The sequence below is a fragment of the Halyomorpha halys genome, unplaced genomic scaffold (assembly GCF_000696795.3).
Source record: "Halyomorpha halys isolate HHAL.00 unplaced genomic scaffold, Hhal_1.1 Scaffold331.1, whole genome shotgun sequence".
Classification (NCBI taxonomy): domain Eukaryota; kingdom Metazoa; phylum Arthropoda; class Insecta; order Hemiptera; family Pentatomidae; genus Halyomorpha; species Halyomorpha halys.
In genome coordinates, this window is record NW_027116263.1 from 351,614 (window position 1) to 369,778 (window position 18,165).

The 18,165-nt window shown below is 35.0% G+C and overlaps 2 protein-coding genes across 2 annotated transcripts in view; both read left to right on the top strand.

Annotated features, from left to right (window-relative positions):
• The window catches only part of LOC106681369 (serine/threonine-protein phosphatase 6 regulatory ankyrin repeat subunit B-like), a 14,090-nt gene extending 5,585 nt beyond the window's left edge, over positions 1 to 8,505 (top strand). Inside the window, exon 2 of the mRNA XM_024359857.2 lies at positions 1,707 to 8,505. Coding sequence (XP_024215625.2) covers positions 1,707 to 5,867 — 4,161 coding nt within the window. The 3' untranslated portion in view covers positions 5,868 to 8,505. The remainder of the gene's footprint in view (positions 1 to 1,706) is intronic.
• Positions 8,506 to 11,952: 3,447 nt separating this feature from the next.
• Positions 11,953 to 18,165, top strand: part of LOC106681363 (ionotropic receptor 75a) — a 15,433-nt gene continuing 9,220 nt past the window's right edge. Inside the window, exons 1-4 of the mRNA XM_014421639.2 lie at positions 11,953 to 12,081; positions 14,080 to 14,225; positions 14,299 to 14,613; positions 17,512 to 17,633. Coding sequence (XP_014277125.2) covers positions 11,961 to 12,081; positions 14,080 to 14,225; positions 14,299 to 14,613; positions 17,512 to 17,633 — 704 coding nt within the window. The 5' untranslated portion in view covers positions 11,953 to 11,960. The remainder of the gene's footprint in view (positions 12,082 to 14,079; positions 14,226 to 14,298; positions 14,614 to 17,511; positions 17,634 to 18,165) is intronic.

Genomic DNA, 18,165 nt, shown 5'->3' on the forward strand with positions numbered 1-18,165 from the left:
TGTATAAACAGTGTAGAGGATGGGACCAAGGATACTACCTTGAGGAACACCAGCGGACTGAGAATAGAGGGATGAATAGGAACCATTGTGGTTTACTTGGAAAAATCTATCAATGAAAAAGGAACGAATGATGAGAAAGTATGTAGGAGGTAGGAATTTACGGAGTTTGTAAAGCAGTCCCGGGTGGCAGACTCGATCAAAAGCCTGTTCTACATCGAAAATAAAAAAAAATTAAAATTAATTTCTCAAATCTATTAAATAAACACTTTTATAACTATACGATGATTGTGATGGAACGGTGTTGCTCTCTACTATTTTTTTCCCTCTAATAATAAACAATAATTGATTTTTACTTTCGCTTACTTAAATATGAAATATAAAGTAAGGGGAAATATTGTGATGGTAAAAATTGTTTATGTATTTATTCAAAAATTACAAAAAATCCTGAAATCATTAGGTTTGTTCCAAAGACTGGTTCGAGAGTCAGCAAACTGTCAGGAGCATGCACAGTACATATTTTCCCCTCCCAAATCCTCTACTGCACATGGTCTTGACAGTTTGCTGACTCTTAAACCGGTCCTTGGAACGAACCTAGTATACAATGGTCTTTAAATTAAATTAATATCCATTTGAATTTGATATATCCATATGCATTCCATTAGCAATTGATATCCATGTTAAGACTCAATCCTCATTTATTATATCATCAACTACAAACAAACAACTACAGCCTCTCGTCCAATGGAAGCGAAAATTTGCGAAATCCATGTGTTTGGATTCAGAAGAAAACGCACGAACGATCTAAACAAGAGGCTCTATGGAGTATCGCGGCTGCTAGGCCGAACAGGTCTTCGTCGATATCGCCTGTGCCTGAAATGTCCTTTGTCCAAAGTATTTAAAAAAACAAAAATTTTTCATCAGAAAACCCGTTGTGAAGAGCCACCTCGTCTACTACGAATCAGAATGAATACTGAGGCAATGGACGATAGGCATTCGAAAAATTTCGTACGAACGGCCTTCGCACGAATTCGTTGCTTTGCAGTTCGCAGCTTTCCGCTCCGAGTTGGTGAGAGGTCTGTCTACCTACTTGTATATATGGCGCCCTAGATGCTCCCACTCCTGTTCTGACACGCCTTCGGAGCCTGCCTTTTTTGGTTTCACTTTTACTGGTAGCATACCCTCTCCATTATACCCCTTCCTGCAAGGTTATAAACAGTATTCCATTAAGTTTGTTAGGCTCATGATGTAACTTTAAGCTTATAAAATCAAGTCTTCCATCAGGACCTCAATGTTCCATATGTTGCCGATTTGGCCAGAACCAGATACCGTTCCTTCCATAATAAACTTCTCAACCACCCAAATCCACTTGTTTCTAACCTGGCTTCTCCTTCATTACCTAATAATCCTCCTAAGCGTCTGAAAAGAAGATGGCCTCGAGATCTTCTCCTCTAGAAATGTTATTAGAGTTCTATCAGTGGGTAGATTCTCCACATGTTTTTATCATGTCACTATGTCACCTACAGTAAATTTACTTGTTGTATATATGTGTATACAGTTGTAAATAACAATAAATAGATTATTAAAAAAAAAAAAGATTATAAATAGCGTACCATATCGTTAAATTCAAACTATTTCTCTGCAAATATTTTATTGTAAAATATTCCGTTTTTATGTAATATAATGAGAGATGTTATTATTTTTTTCAGGAAATGGAGAAACAAAGGGAAAAATCTGATGTGGTGCTAAAATCGGTTCCTTACTATATGAGTACAGCTGACAGTTCTTACAGTGACAATGTTAATAATGCGATCAAAGAACAAGGGCAGCATGTTCCCCATTTTGTCTGTTCGCGGGACACGTTACTACCTATGGAGGATGACAATACTCCATTGCATTTTGCTATAACTAACAACAACGTCAACAAGATTACTGCACTTCTAAATGGTGGAACTGATGTAAACAGCAGGAGAAATTTTGGAGAAACAGCTCTACACATTGCGGCGAGAGAGGGAAAAGAATCCATTCTAGATTTACTGTTATCGAAGAATGCAGGAATCGATATAAGAGACAATGATGGTAGAGCTCCGATACATTATTCAGTCATTAACGGAACATTCAATATAGTTAAAACACTTCTCGATCATGGAGCCAATGTCAACAGTAAGGGAAATGATGGCCAAACGCCACTCCACATTGCTGCAAGGAAGGGATACGAAACTATTGTAGATTTACTTTTGTCTAGAAACGCAAGTGTAGATATCAGGGATAATGATGATAAAACCCCGATACATTACGCATTAAGGAATGGAACGATCAATGTAGTTAAAATACTTACAGATCATAGCACTGGAATCGATAGGAAGGGAATCGATGTTACAATGCCTCTACACATAGCTGTAACTAATCGAAATATAGAGGAAATAAATTCACTTCTCAATCATGGTGCTAATATTAACAGCAGGGAAAAAGATGGATCTACACCACTCCATATCGCTGCTAGGATGGGCTACGAATCGATTGTGAATTTACTGTTATCAAGAAACGCAAGCATGGTTATAAAAGATAACAATGACAGGGCTCCAATCCACTTTGCAGTTCATAATGGAACGTTCAATGTTGTTAAGGCACTTCTGGATCACGGTGCTGATGTTAACAGCAGGGGTGGTTACGGCGCGACACCGCTGCACATCGCAGCCGGGAGAGGCTATGAGGTTATAGTGAACTTACTGTTGTCAAAGGACGCAAATTTATATTCGAGAGACATTTATAAAAAAGCTCCAATACATGATGCGGTGTGGAATGGAAACATCAACGTAGTTAAGGTACTGCTCAACCACGGCGCTGAAATCAACAGCAAGGGATTCGGTGGTAAAACACCACTACATATCGCCGTGAGGATGTGCTATGAAGCTATTACGGACTTATTATTGTCAAGGAATGCAAACGTTGACAAGAGAGATGACAATGGTAGGGCTCCAATACATTACGCAGCAGTTGAAAAAAATATAAAAGTCATTCAGTCACTCCTCGACTACGGAGCGAATATAAACAGCCAGGATATAAATGGCGACACTCCTCTCATACTGGCCATACGGTCCTGGGGCGATGAGGCAATTGTCAACTTTCTCATCTCCAAAAATGCTAGTCTAGAGATGAAAGACATCTTCGATAATGGTCCCATACATTATGCAGTTTTGAGAAATAATTTGAAAATCTCGAAAATCCTTCTTGAAAATAAAGTGAATGTGAACAGTAGCGGGTACGACGGCTACACACCGCTGCATTTAGCCGCTGGCTTCGGGGTTCAGAGTTTAGCCAATTTAATAATTTCCTGGAACGGGGATGTACACAAAAGAGACCAGATTGGTAACACACCTTTACATTTAGGAATAGGCAAAGGGATTATCAACGTCATTAAGAGGCTCATCGACCACGGCGCTGATGTTAATGCAAAGGGAAACAATGGGTTGACGCCTCTCATGCTAGCGGCTAATAATGCCAATGAACCTATATTAAATTTACTCATTTCGAGAAAGGCTAGTTTAAAAATAAAAGACAATGCAGATAATACCGTATTGCACTTTGCAGTAATGAGTAGAAATCTTCATTTGATCAAATCGCTTCTTAATCACCATGGAGTAAATGTTAACAGTAAAGGAGAAAACGGTAACTCGGCACTACACCTTGCGATATTAAAGGGCAAACAGAAATCAACAGAATCACTGCTATCAAAAAAAACCAATCTCGCATTAATAAAATATCACAACACCAGACCAAGTTCTGATGAAGAAGATGAAATCCTCGATGTGATGAAGACCCTTGTGCAACATGGCGCTGAAGTGAATTCGCGAAATCTGATTGGCCGGACAGCGCTACATGAAGCTGTTGCTATGGGTTATGCTGATATTGTTGACTACCTCCTGTCTGAGAAAGCTGATCTAGATATTGAAGATAACGTTTGCTTCACACCTATCCATTGGGCTGCTAACAATGGAAGGATCAATGTGATAAAGATCTTGTTGAAGTTTGGGGATGATGTCAACAAAAAAGGTTGTAACAATGTAACGGCACTACACTTAGCAATAAAAAGAAATGATACTAAGTTAGTGGAATTTCTCTTGTCCGAGAATGCTGACCCCAATGTGATGAGAGAGGATGGTAGGACACCTTTAGATATGGCCTTCCAACAATCGTCAGAACACTGTATGAAAATACTTTTAGATCATGGAGCAACTGTAGAAGATGGAAGTTTTTTAGGATCTAAAGTTATTTTTGATGCAGTTGCTAATAAATCAATAGATCTTCTGAAACTTTTCTTGGACAGAGCCGTAGATTTCGACTCTTACCCGACAGTTATTCTTAATTATGCAATTGGAACACAGTTCATACGAGGAGTAAAACTTCTCATCTCATACGGAGCAAATGTAGAACTCAAAGACATCCATGGCAATGTTCCTCTGTCTTCTGCCGTACAGACAAAGCGTACGGATTTGGTTAAATTGATTTTGGAAACTGGAACCAACAAAATCGCTAAAGAAAATATTAAAACTTTTCTAGATGAAGATACTAATGTGAAGGTTTTTTCCAAATTCGAAAATGTCACCGTAATCCATAAGTTGTCTCCATTACACATTGCTGCTTACCATGGACTGACAGAGGTCGCAAGGATGCTGATTTTTCATGGCGCTTCATTGGAGGTTAGAGATGAACAGAAATATACTCCACTCCACTATGCCTGCGGATACGGGCATGTCGAAGTTGTGAAATGGCTTTTAGTTTCTGGTGCTAATAAAGACTGTGCCGACATCAACGGTACGACGCCTTTACACATCGCCTGTGAACTAGGTTCATTTGTAATGGTGGAATCTCTACTTTCATATCCTCAACCTACCATAGATCTAGCTGACAATGATGGATACACTCCACTACACTTTGCTGTGAAGAATGGATCGTTAGAAATAGTCAAGTTGCTACTGAATCATGATGCTGACAAAGAAGCCAAAACTAAAGACCACAAAACTCCACTTCATCTTGCTTCTCTTGGAGGCCACGTGGAAATCGTACAAATATTATTGATCGTAGGAGCCGATGGAGAAGCATCTGATATCGATGATATGACTCCACTTCATTTCGCTGCAAGGGAAAGATATCAGTCCATAGTCGATTTATTATATGTGGATGGAGTATCCTTGAATAGAAAAAATAAAAATGGTAGCTCGCCGCTTCATCTGGCTTGTGAAGGTCGACCAAGAAAGCAGGATCCCTCAGCTCTTACGGAAAACAATTGTGGGAACGTGGCAACTTCACTTGGTAACTTTGGCGCTAATGTTAACGCGATCGATAACAATCTAATGACGCCATTGCACATCGCTTCTAGAGACGGCTGTTTGAAATGTGTTGAGTACATTCTTCCGAGAGGTAAAACAGATACGAGGGATACAAGGCAAAACGCAGCTATCCACTATGCCGCCTTAAATGGACACAAAGAAATAGTCCGCATGTTTTTGATGAAAGATGATGAGGAACGTAGATACATTAATGCAAATCATGAAACTCCTTTGAGCTTGGCTTCAAGAAAAGGCCACGCTGAGGTTGTAGCATTGCTTTTGCAAGGCGAGGTTGATGACTTTCGACCTGACATCAATGGGAGGACCGCCTTGCACCACGGTGCTAGCTGGGGTCACTTCGAAGTAGTTAAACTCCTTAGCTCTATTGCAAAAAGGGACACCGAAGACAAATGGGGTTTTACAGCTTTGAATTACGCAGCCTCTTGGAAAGGATACCAGGATGTGATAGGATATCTTTCGACCTCACCATTGGACATTACTTTGTCATATTATTTCGACAAATCTGATCCTTTCCAATAAATTAGGTAACATTATTATATTTTATAAATTTTCTTTTGGAATGAAAAACCATCAATCAAAATATTCCAGAAATACGACACAATTGATATTCATTGAAATTAATGCAATTGAAAAATGTTTAAATTTAAAAAGAGCCAGTATATAGAAATGAATCATTTTCATGTCCAAGGATATTGAGTCTTCCGCAGTTCGACTTTGCTCTTAGCCTCGAAGAAGTTAGGACGATGGATTTGGAGCCCACAACAGGACACCCGAGATGCCAGCCACGAACTCACACGATGAGAGCAGTGGGAAAGGAAGAAATAGTAAGACAGGAGTAGAAAATGGAGTTAGAAGGTAAAAAGAAAGATAAAAAAGTAAATACATGAAAAACATACCGACCTGGTGCAGGTTTTAAGCCCAAGTAACGTAGCGCAATGGAAGATTGTCGAGTTAAAAAAACGCATTGAAATAAAAGAGAAGTACTCAACGGTCAGAAGAGGTCACCGGAGCTGCATCAACTGTTCGAGTTGCCCACTGTACCGGAGTTCATCAAGTGACAACACATCAAATTTTTCGATTCACTTCAGTACTGTACGAATCCGTTATTCAACACCTGCCCCCCTCCGGTGCGTTGGCAACACACTACGTAAGGTCACTTAGTATTAGGATTAAGTTTTTATTAGATTTAAGTTTGTTAAATTCAGAAATAATGTGTGCCCCAACACATTATACACTTTTATAAATACTGACAACAAAAATAATACACTCTAAAGGACTCCTTAGAATGTAGATGTTCTACAGTAAAATGAGAAAGTTCATTGTTTATAAACACGCCATTAAAATTTTGTAGGGGTTTTGGGAAAAAAAAAAAAAAAAGTCAAACCCCATTTACATTATGTAAGTTACATTAGTTACTATCTTGTTGTCTCATATGTTGTAAGGTTTTGATGGAAGTTTCCGAATCATAAAAAAACTAAACCTTGCTTCAATGAAAGTATATAACAGACATCATAAAAATGTGAAAATTCTATTAAGTATCTGTTGCGTTCTGAATATGAATTATTTCTACACACAGAAGTGCATTTATTTCTGCAATGTCATGCTCTTAAATATAATTACGCTGCTCCATAAACTTAGGGTCCTATATTCGCCTGGTTGATGATTATCTATTGCGCCTTTTCGAGTTGCTTCGAGGAGCGCTATATATATCTTTATATTGTTTTCCAGTTAATGTTTTTATGTCCTTGCCATATTCCAAGCTGTTAGAAACGATGATATATTTATATGACAACCACTCTATCTGACAATAAGAAGGAGTCATAAATCTTAATTTATTAGTCATAAAATGTTTTATAGTAGTTGGAAAAAACATACCAAAGAGGAATGGTGGTTATTTCCCCATTACAAATGTATTATGTCATAATATAGAAATATATTGCGTTTTGATTATTGTAAATTATCCAGAGGAATTGGATAGAATAAAAAAAAAATAGTGTTTCTTGTTTTTTATCTTTTTCTTTCAATAATAAGGTAAAACCCAGCAAACATAAAATGTTTTATCTCCCGCTTACGAAAAAGGCACAAAAGAACAAGTTTCATGTTGACTCAGCTCCTCTTCGGGAGGGTTAAGGAAGGGGAATGGAATGCCGAGCGCACACTCTAAACCTGCAGTGTTCTTTCTGAGCAAAGGAGAGTAGTCTGGCCTACTCCATTTGAGATGCGATTAAACATTTATGGATGATGGCTAAAGAACACCGAATTCTTCATTTAATACCTTGACCTCGCCATCTAAGGGAAGATCGCCGAAGAGGAAAAGTCATTTTTGTATGGAGAAAGTAGACCTTGGCAGAGGAAACATGGTGCAACCACTTTACAACGTTAGTTATCTACACAGTATCTATAAAGTATCTTCCCTACTCCAACGGATCACTTCATTCATATTAATTTAACAATTAGTTCTTCAGGGCACAGAGATAGCTAGCAGGCAAATAATTGTTATTAAATAAATAAATTTAAACAATTTTTCTTGGAAGAGTAATCACTTTCTTAAGATATATTATAAGGAAGATGGTCCGGGTGCGGTCAAAGAAAAAAACTCAAATAGTAAAGAAACTGAGTGGGACGAAACGTAGGTTACTAATAGTTTTCTGCTATTTTAGAACCTTTCATGATCTTCACCTGATCAGTTTAACTACAAATTAAAATCTGTACTACTACAAGCCATGAAGGGTTAGGGGTTCAGTACTTTGCAAAGAAGTACTGTTACTAGACCAACGGTTGTGCAAGGAGGTGATTTGGTCAGAATTACACTCGACCGCCAGAGTTTTACTCAATTTTGCTGGGTGGACCCTAGAAGGGCTCCTGAACCCATAGGAGTTGACTCACGGCCACAGTGTAACAGAAAACGATTTGCTGCCCAGCCGGATTCGAACTCGGGTCCTTGGAGTAAGTAGCAACGCGCCTTACCCCGGGGATACAACGCTCCCAATTTAACTACAAAAGGTATTAAAAATAAAATCTTATCAAAATGCTATCCTGAAAAGTTTGATAATCGTTACACAGTGTCCTATGGTTCTGAGGCACATAATTAAAAACAAACCATCTTATCAAATAGTTAATTATATTCATTCTGTGAACTGTAATTATATCAGTGAAAAGTGACGGTTTGAATTAAAGGATAAAGTGAAGCATATTAAACAATGGAAGGAAATAATAGAGATACCTGCTCCTGGCTTAGAGAAAAAATAAAGTCTTCTTTATTTAATAAAATAAAACATAAATAAATAATTAAATATTGGAAGATTATTGATTGTGTATTAATAAAAGGAAGATGGCCCGAGAGCAGTCAAAGGAAAAACTCATATAGTAATAAAAATATTTAATGTGAGCTAACGTTTCGCCCCATGTTGTAAGGCTTCATCAGGGCTAAAACGATACAAACACTTAAATGAAGTAAAAAGGTAAACAAATAGATAACAAAAATAAAATATAACTAATGCGCAGATAATTATAATTTAAAATATGTGACAATTTTTATAAAAATGAATGGTGTGAATTAAAGAAAATAAAAGATGTACAATGAAACGTAAAATTAAATAAGAATTACAAATAGGTTTTAGGAAATTAATTAAAACGGAAAGAATAAGAAATAAAAAATAAAGGAAAATAATGAACGACAAAGGACACCTACCTTAAGCTGAATGCAGGCAAGCACAAAATGGATCTGAAGGTAGACAGGTAGTTGTGAGGGTTGGCAGTAAACTAATATGATACATATGAAAATAACGTTAAAGTAAAGATAATATTAGCAAATTTAAGAAAATATTGAAAATAAGCAAACATCAAATGATAACATACATAATAAGGGAGAATAATTATATTGAAAAAAAAATTCAATTTGTTGCGACGTTTGCGTGCCTGGGAAAATAACAGAGAAAATTAGGCCGATTAAAGAAGTTATGATCCTCTTTAAGCTATTCATTATCAGTAATCTAGGTGTTTATGTGATCCCTGGTATCAGTATCAGCCAAACGGTCCTATGGTGAACCTGTACCTGTACCTGTACCTGTACCTGTACCTGTACCTGTACCTGTACCATGGAAAATATGATTTACAACAATATGAGGCTTATTACTCCATAAATAAAAGTTAGATCAACATTTATCTCTTAATGTTACCTGAACTGAGAGCCTCAGTGAAAGACTTTCCTCTTACCAGGTATAATATGCGCTGGGAAAATTATTTTTGGGTTAAGCTTTATCTTCATCTTAAGCTTTCTGCCCATTTATATCAGAAGACGAGAACAGTAAGACGAAAGTCATATCGTCTCAACCACCTCCTCACTTCTCCGGCTCTCTCATTGAGATTGAAGCTGCAGATATACAAAAGTATTCTGAGACCAGCACTACTATATGGGACACCAATGTTTACCCACATACCAGATGGAACCCAGCGCCTTCTTCAAACTTTTCAGGATTCGATGTTGAGGAAAATCGTACGCACAACATCGTGGAGGAGGAAGAGGCCACCGGAGCTGCACCAATTGTTCGAGTTGCCCACTGTACCGGAGTTCATCAAGCGACGAAACATCAAATTTTTCGAATCACTTCAGTACTGTACGAATCCGTTATTCAACACGTTAACACCTGCCCCCCCTCCGGTGCGTTGGCAACGCACTACGTAAGGTCACGTAGTATTAGGATTAAGTTTTTATTAGATTTAAGTTTGTTAAATTCAGAAATAATGTGGGCCCCAACACATTATACACTTTTATAAATACTGACAACAAAAATAATACACTCCAAAGGACTCCTTAGAATGCAGATGTTCTACAGTAAAAGGAGAAAGTTCATTCTTTATAAATACGCCATTAAAATTTATTTTTTTTTTTTTTTAAGTAGGGGTTTTGGAAAAAAAAAAAAAAAAAATTGGGTTGGAATGATTACAGAAATATATATAACAAAGAAATTGCATGCAATAAACAGAACGAAAATATAATGAATATATACATATAAACAAAATGAAAGAATTATAAAACAAATTAATCTTATTCGTCAATAAAAAGGAAAAACGACTTAATACTTAACAAACACAAACTACTTTTATAATAAAAAAGAAAAGTATTCTACAATGTGCCTTGAGCAAATGTTTATATTTAAGGTTCTGGATGTGAGAGAAGTGGCTTTGCCAAAAGTCTACCACGGTCTTACCATGGAGTCTGGGAACCTGCGAGGAAAACTAAAACAATGCCGTCATTGTTAACAATCGAGGATCGCCTCTCCTTTTCCGTCAAAAGATCGCACCGCTTTTGTTTACAATAATATGTTTACTTTTATTAAACAAATGCCTTACGGTTAAAAGCAATCGATTTCACAAATTTATTAAACTAATAAAAATTATAACATTTTTAATTTAATGTTGCTTCAACACTCAATGAACAACTACAGATTTGTTCCTGTAAGCTAACGAGAAAATTGAAAGAAAGCAATTTAAACGATTACGAAAGAGGAAGAGGTCAGAAGGTTGGTTTCAAGAAAGCAGAATGAAGAATAAAGGCTGATCAAAAATGGAGAAATTCGAAAATAAGGATACACATTGTTAAGGGGAACACACAGGAAAAGGTACACTGCACCAGACGTACATATTAATCTTCGCTGTATCAATTAATATCCACCATGTGTATGTATGATTGAAATAAAAAATAGAACTTTATCTGAAATACTTGATCCCCTATACATTATCAAAAATCCTAGTACTTACTATCAACATCATCATAGACAACGAGTGGACTCTTTCCACCCAATTCCAGAGAAATTCTTTTAAGATTAGATGTTCCGGCTGCTTTCATTATGATATGGCCAACCTTAAATAATGCAGTAGAAGGAAAATAAAAGATTTACCAAGCTCTAAATGTCACAAGTAGAGCCAACAGCCGATGTACGTCAATGTATCATATTAATATATTGTACTCCCTTACAATGCAACTACTCACAAAAGTAATTAAACTTTACACAACTACCGACACAATAACACGATTACTGATAAATTTAACAGAATAATAATGCAGTAAAATTAAAATGAAATATTTAGCAATGTAATAAAACATATAACTAACATATTTAAATTTTTTTAGCAAGTTAAAAGCAAAGTTACAATAAATCAAAGATAAATTCATACATTAACTATGAATGAACAGTCACACAAAATAGTCAGCAGCCAATGAACGACAATTTATCATATTAATATATAAGATAAGACAATGAATAAATATTTTTTAAAATATAACTTCACTCCAGTTATCTAGTGACACCAAAGAGGTTGTACTACTTCGATAAGCAAGTTGTTAAGTTGTTTAAATTATATCCTTGGAGACGAGTTAGTTAACATCAAATTTCGAAAATCGTCGTAATAGACTTATTATTAAAGGTATAATAAGGATCTGGGAGAATTGGGTTCTGTCCTTGTATTATTAAACAGTTAACTATGATAATTAAAGACCTAGTTTAAATCAAAGCGAGGCATTTAATCAAGTGTAAACACATTAACATGTCAGACTTGAGCTAAAGGGAATTGATCACATTCATTATTGGATAGTCGTGGCGAATGTCGTTAATGTTAGCTTTATCTCATTCCTTGACCATGGTTTCTTCACTATTACAATTCAGTTTTTTGGTCGAATATTTTTATTCAAACAACATTTATAATGTTAATTTATTGACCTGTTTTAATGATGGTAAGTTCTTTACTACTGAAACATAGATAACTGATGGTATATTTTTTCCACTAGTACTAGGAAATAATTATTCTAAGTTTTAAAACAAGAATGTTGACCAGGGATGTCGTTTCGACAAAAGACTGGTGGATCATCTCCTTTTTCCATAATTTAAAAATTTGAAAAGTTGGGAAATTTGAATTTTGAGAACCTACTAAAAAAACATTTGCGCAAAATTAATGCTCAAAGCTTATAAACGCTATTTAGAGAGTTCATTTATCCAAGAATGTTTAGAAAATGGGCAAATGGTTTGTTCTAAACATAGATAACGATGTTGATTTTGTTGGTATACTTTTTCAAATCGTTCAAGGAAATAATCATTTTTAGTTTTAACACCAGAATGTCAAGAAGGGATGTCATTACGATGGAGTATACTCTACATATTTAGAAAATTTAGATTATGTCCTTCCCTTGACCCAAGATCTCTGCCTATACGGATTACAAATGTTAATCATTTCCTCATTAAAATTTTGAGAGAATATTTGTAATTAATTTCCTCTAATTCAGTATCAGCCTTTATTAAATTCTATGGAAAAATTAGAGAATTAGCGAAACAGTGTTGAATGAATTCTCTCCGTTATATAACGTATAGAGGCATCTTTACAATTGATTTATTTATTGGATAATAATAGAAAACGCAACCTTACATATTAGTACAAGAGCACAAGAGGAGAAAAAAGGCAGTTATTTCACCCAAATTTTTGATTGCTTTAATGAAAACTATTTATAATTACTAGTCAAAATTGATGAGTCTGCCAAGTATAGGTAGGGGGAATAAAAAATGGCGGCTTTTTAAAAATATTAAAAATAAATCTAAGAGAACGTCATTTAAAGTAGAATAAATCTACTAAACTGTAAGCCCTAATAGAGCTATTTACGTTCAATAGTTCTCGATTTATAACTTTAAAAAGCAATATTTCATACAAATGTTGTATAGAACGTACTGAAGTTAGTAAATTTATTTTGAAAAATCTACATATAAAAAACCATTTGACGTACAGATGTCTATTAGCACTCAAATTAAAGCTAGTTTAATGAGCTATAAAGTAGTTTATGATGTTTATATTCTTAGGAGTAATAGTTTACATGATATTTGCTGAAATAAATTGATTTGTAGTTGTTCGGACAAATTTTCATTTGCCAAATTTATACCCATAAGGGAATATCATAAAACTACTATTCCTACGAAGATAAGTGTAAGATAACTACTTTATAGTAAGTTAAATTTCCTTTATTTTGAGTGCTGGCCGACATATGTGCGTCTTATGAATCTAGAGATATAATTTTTCAAAAATCCAACATTTTATACGAACAACTATAAATTAACAGTTTGTGAATTTATTTTGTCAAATATCATAAAAACTACTACTTCTACAAAGACAAACGTTATAAACTATTTTATAGTAAATTTAACTAGCTTTAATCTGAGTGCTAATAGACATCTGTACGTCACATAGTTCCTGAGATATAGATTTCTCAATATAAAATAACTAACAACTAATTTTTCAGGAGATTTTTAAGAAATGTTGCTTTTTAAAAAGCTTATATCTTTTTAAATATTGGACGTAAATAGCTCTATTAGGGCTTATATTTCAGCAAATTTAATCTTCTTTAAATAATGTTCTTTTAGATTTACTATTGTTGTTGGTAGCTTTTAAGGTAAAGACCTCCGAGTGAAAAATTAATGTTTTTTAAGTTTTTTGAAGTAGTCACCATTTTTTATTCTTCCTACCTATACTTGGCAGACTTATCAGTTTTGACTATGAATTATACATAGTTTTCATTAAAGTAATCAAAAATTGGGGTGAAATAGCTGCCTTTTTTCTTCCCGCCTCTTGTACTTATTGCTTGTCACAGTATAACAATTTAAAGAAGTTTTGACCTTCATCAGTTTAGCTTTAGACAGTTAACTTATAAGCTACAATTATGAGATAACAAAATATCTGTTTTACTTTACAGAAATGAAAACCAAATTGTTGCTGGCAATGTCCAATAAGGGATTATCAAGTGGGTATTCCTACCCGTATTCATTAGAACTGTCAGATCATCGAAGAGGTGCACTGTTGGACATTACTTGTAAAAATAGTCCTTCACTTCTAGCATCTGTGAGATCTGCGCAATAATTTTTATTGTTATTATTATCAAATAACAATATTAAATAAAATAATAATATTTCAGCTGACCAAAGAAAAGGCTTTTGGGGCTCATACGGAATGGCTCTTGGTGAATATGGCCAACTCCAGCACAGGCTTCCTGGACAACAAAGGTGTTCAGTTGTTATCAAATGCTTACGCTTTGCCCAGCAGTTCCGTAGTCCTCGCCAACATCTTGATGGGCGAAGGACTCGTTGAGTATTACGATGTTTATCGTATCTCTATGTATACAAATATGAAGTTCTTATTCCTCTCTCGCCAACCTCTCTCGAGATTCACCTTGCTGACCAAAAATAAGAGGACAGATTTCGACGGTGTCACATTTACGGCTGCAACTTCGGTGCGTAATATTATTCAATTTGAGAGAGAATTACTTAATTTATTCATCTATGCTGCCTAAATACATTAGGTTGCCATCTCACACAGCATACTTATCTAATCGTAATCGGGCATATATACATTACACATACATGGTATAATCATAAAAAAAGATATACAATAATAGGATATAATAAACAATTTTTTTTTCCACCCCTACAGTTTCCTTTTACAATCCATTTCGGTCTGTACAACCAATACAAATGTTTCACTCATTCCTATTTTTCTTTCTCATTTCTGCTCAATTATTCAATTCACCCGATCAACAAATTCGCTATCCGGAATTCACCCTCCTAGATCCTCTTCAGTGACCCGCTAAAAAAAATCAATATTAGACGGCAATGTGAGATCAGACCATCACTCATAGTCACAGCAGTAGATCAGTCTACCAAGAACTAGATACATTTTACGAGAATAAGAATAACGCATAGATTAAAAGGAAAATATAATAAAAAAAAACCGGTTACAGGAAACACTTGAATGGATAAATAAGTTTTAAAAAAAACATAGTATTAAGAAAAGAAAATAATTTAACGAATAACATTAAAACTTATATAAGATTCAGAAATGAAAAATGTATTTTATGACTAATATAAAATATATAGGGAGATGGTCAGGGTTGCGGTCAAAAGAGAAACAAAAATAGTTTACAGCTATTTATTTTCCAACGTTTCGCCCCACTTTGCAGGGCTTCATCAGGGCTAAAAAGATACAAAATGAAACTATGTTAAATACTTATATAAGAAACGTTGGAAAATAAATAGTTGTAAACTATTTTTGTTTCTCTTTTGACCGCAACCCTGACCATCTCCCTATATATCAATTTTTACGGTCAACTATACATACATATATATAATATAAAATATCTTTTTTTTTTTTTTTATTTATTTTAAATTTAGTTGATTATATGATTATATATTGAATATATGAGTTATCGAGTAGTAGAACTAATGGAGGTTCGATATATCGAGATGTTATGATATATGTGCCAGAGGTCTATGGTTTAGAACGCTCGGCTATCGTGAGGGGCTGGCACCACAGCCTCAAGTCATCGCTTCATCAACACCAGCCGGAATACCCTCTCCCAAGGCAACACATGCCATCATCGATGACACTGCCTTCAGCGGACCCGGCAGCTCATCTTATAAAGCCACACTGGCAAAATGATAGTCACTTTTAAAATATTGCTCGATTTCACTTTTTTAAGTCTCCTCTTCCCTTGTTAAGTAAATGTTTCAGAAGTGATATAGCACCTTCGCTAAATGGGTATTTTAAACGGAGCGGACCCTCCCCGTTCCAATAATCCACTAGCGTAGGCCAACCAAGTAACAACCTTCATTGGACCCCTCACCTAACCTTATAATGCCAAAAGGCAATCCAAGGTATCATTAACACCCAGATATACATATAGCATACCTCCTATATGTATGTACCAAATATTCAATAACATTATTACAGGAGGGTATGAAAAAAAAAAAAAAAAGGTATTTTAGACAAACTAAAAACTACCAGCGTAAGCCACGAAGCTCAACACCCTTTATTGGACCCTGCACCTAACCTTAAAATGCCACAAGGAAAAAAAAGAAAGGGATTTTAGTGGGCTTGTTTTATACAATTTTTTGGAAAATACTACACTACTAACTTTAAGGACCTGGGTCAAAACCGGTTGGGGCATATAATCATTTATTCTGTCACAGTAGCCATGAGTCAACCCGGTGGGTTCTGGAGCTCTAGTTTTTTTTTTTTTTTTTTTTTCTTACCTTCTAATTTTTATTTATTAAACATGTACAATTATATATAACTTAAATCTAAGGGATATATACACTTATTTACAATTATATCTTCTTTTGCCTTGTGGCATTATAAGATGTGGAAGCTGGGTCCGCTGAAGGCGGTTTTACAAGGGTGACTGTACTGCCAGGGGCTAACTAGGATTGGGGAGGGGCCATTCCGGCTGGTAGAGGAGCTCTAGTGTGAATCACCCAGCCTTATGTAGTGGGTATCGTTAATTGGGGAAAAATCTGGCGTTTGAGAGTGATCTTGAAAAAAACACCTCCTTGTATATTCCAAAAGCAATATTTCCTTACAAAAAAATGAACCCCTGACCCTTCATCGTTTGTAGCGGTTCAAATTTTGGAAAATAAAATGAAGTCCTTTGACTTGCAACGATAAATGGACGCCTGCCATCTTACAGCTGCCCTCACATTTTTGTCCTTGGCACAAAAATGCCTACTGGCATTTTTATTTCAGACCAATGGACATGATCATTTTATATGTGTAAAGATGCTTACCTTCAGGCTCTAACCTACCCCCACCTCTAAATAACAATTAAGTGCGGTTAACACATGTTTTAAATAAAATAACCTCTGAGACTGTTATATGCCATTTATAATTGTAAGAGTGTTACAGAGTGGTACTAAAGACTATAAGAACTGATTTTGTTTTATAGGTATGTATAGTTAAAGATATAATGTATTATTTATTTTGAACTTGTCATTAATTAATAAAACAATTGTTTTATAGCAAAAGAAGTTTATAGTCTTGAAGTCTATAACTAACACAAGATTATAAATCAGTTCTTATAGTGTTCAGTACCATTCTGTAACACTTACAATTATAAATGGCATATAACAGTCTCAGAGGTTATTTTATTTAAAACATGTGTTAGCCGCACTTAATTGTTATTTAGAAGTGGGGGGGTAGGTTAGAGCCTAAAGGTAAGCATCTTTACATATGTATTATTCTGATTTGAAATAAATTACTTTTTTTTGCTGGGAAAACTACTTATGTTTTTTGCACATCATCTATTTGCCTAAAAATAGACTTTAACAAGAACTATTATTAATATTATTATTTTTAGGTTTTATATCCAAATATTTTCGAAGGGTTTTCAGAAGAGAACTTGAACCACCCCGAGGCCGACGCTTATGCTAAAGTTGGATATGCAATTGAGCGTAACGTTGGGCAACAGTTTAATTTTAGGTAATTATATAAATGTATAAAGATGTCTATGCTTATCTCCATTTCAGATTTTTTATGATATCGCTGCTTTGCTTAAATAGTGGTGCAACTAAAAAAAGTGTTTTTAACCGCATTTTTTGCTTAACGTGTTCCAAAGATAGTGTAGTTTCACCATAGAGTGACTCTTCATTTTCAATAATATTCCACCGGAGAAGAGATGTACTGGTATTAAACTGTACTCAATCTTTCTTGAACAAAGGGATAAGTTTAATTGTTTCATCAATTTCAAGAAATTTATTCAAATCGTTTTCTTGACTATGGCACAGTTTGCTTTGTGACAAGCTGGAAGCAGTATTTATTTATTTATTTTTTTTCGTAACAGAGGATAAAATTTTTCTGAACTTTACGATTTTTGATCTAAAGGAAGATGAAGCGGAGCGTAGAGTAAATGAGATTATTTATCTTATCTGCTTAGGAAATTCTTATAAAACAAAGTAAAAGAAAAAAATTACGAAATTGATTTCATTTTTTATAGTGATAATTGTGCTGGCAA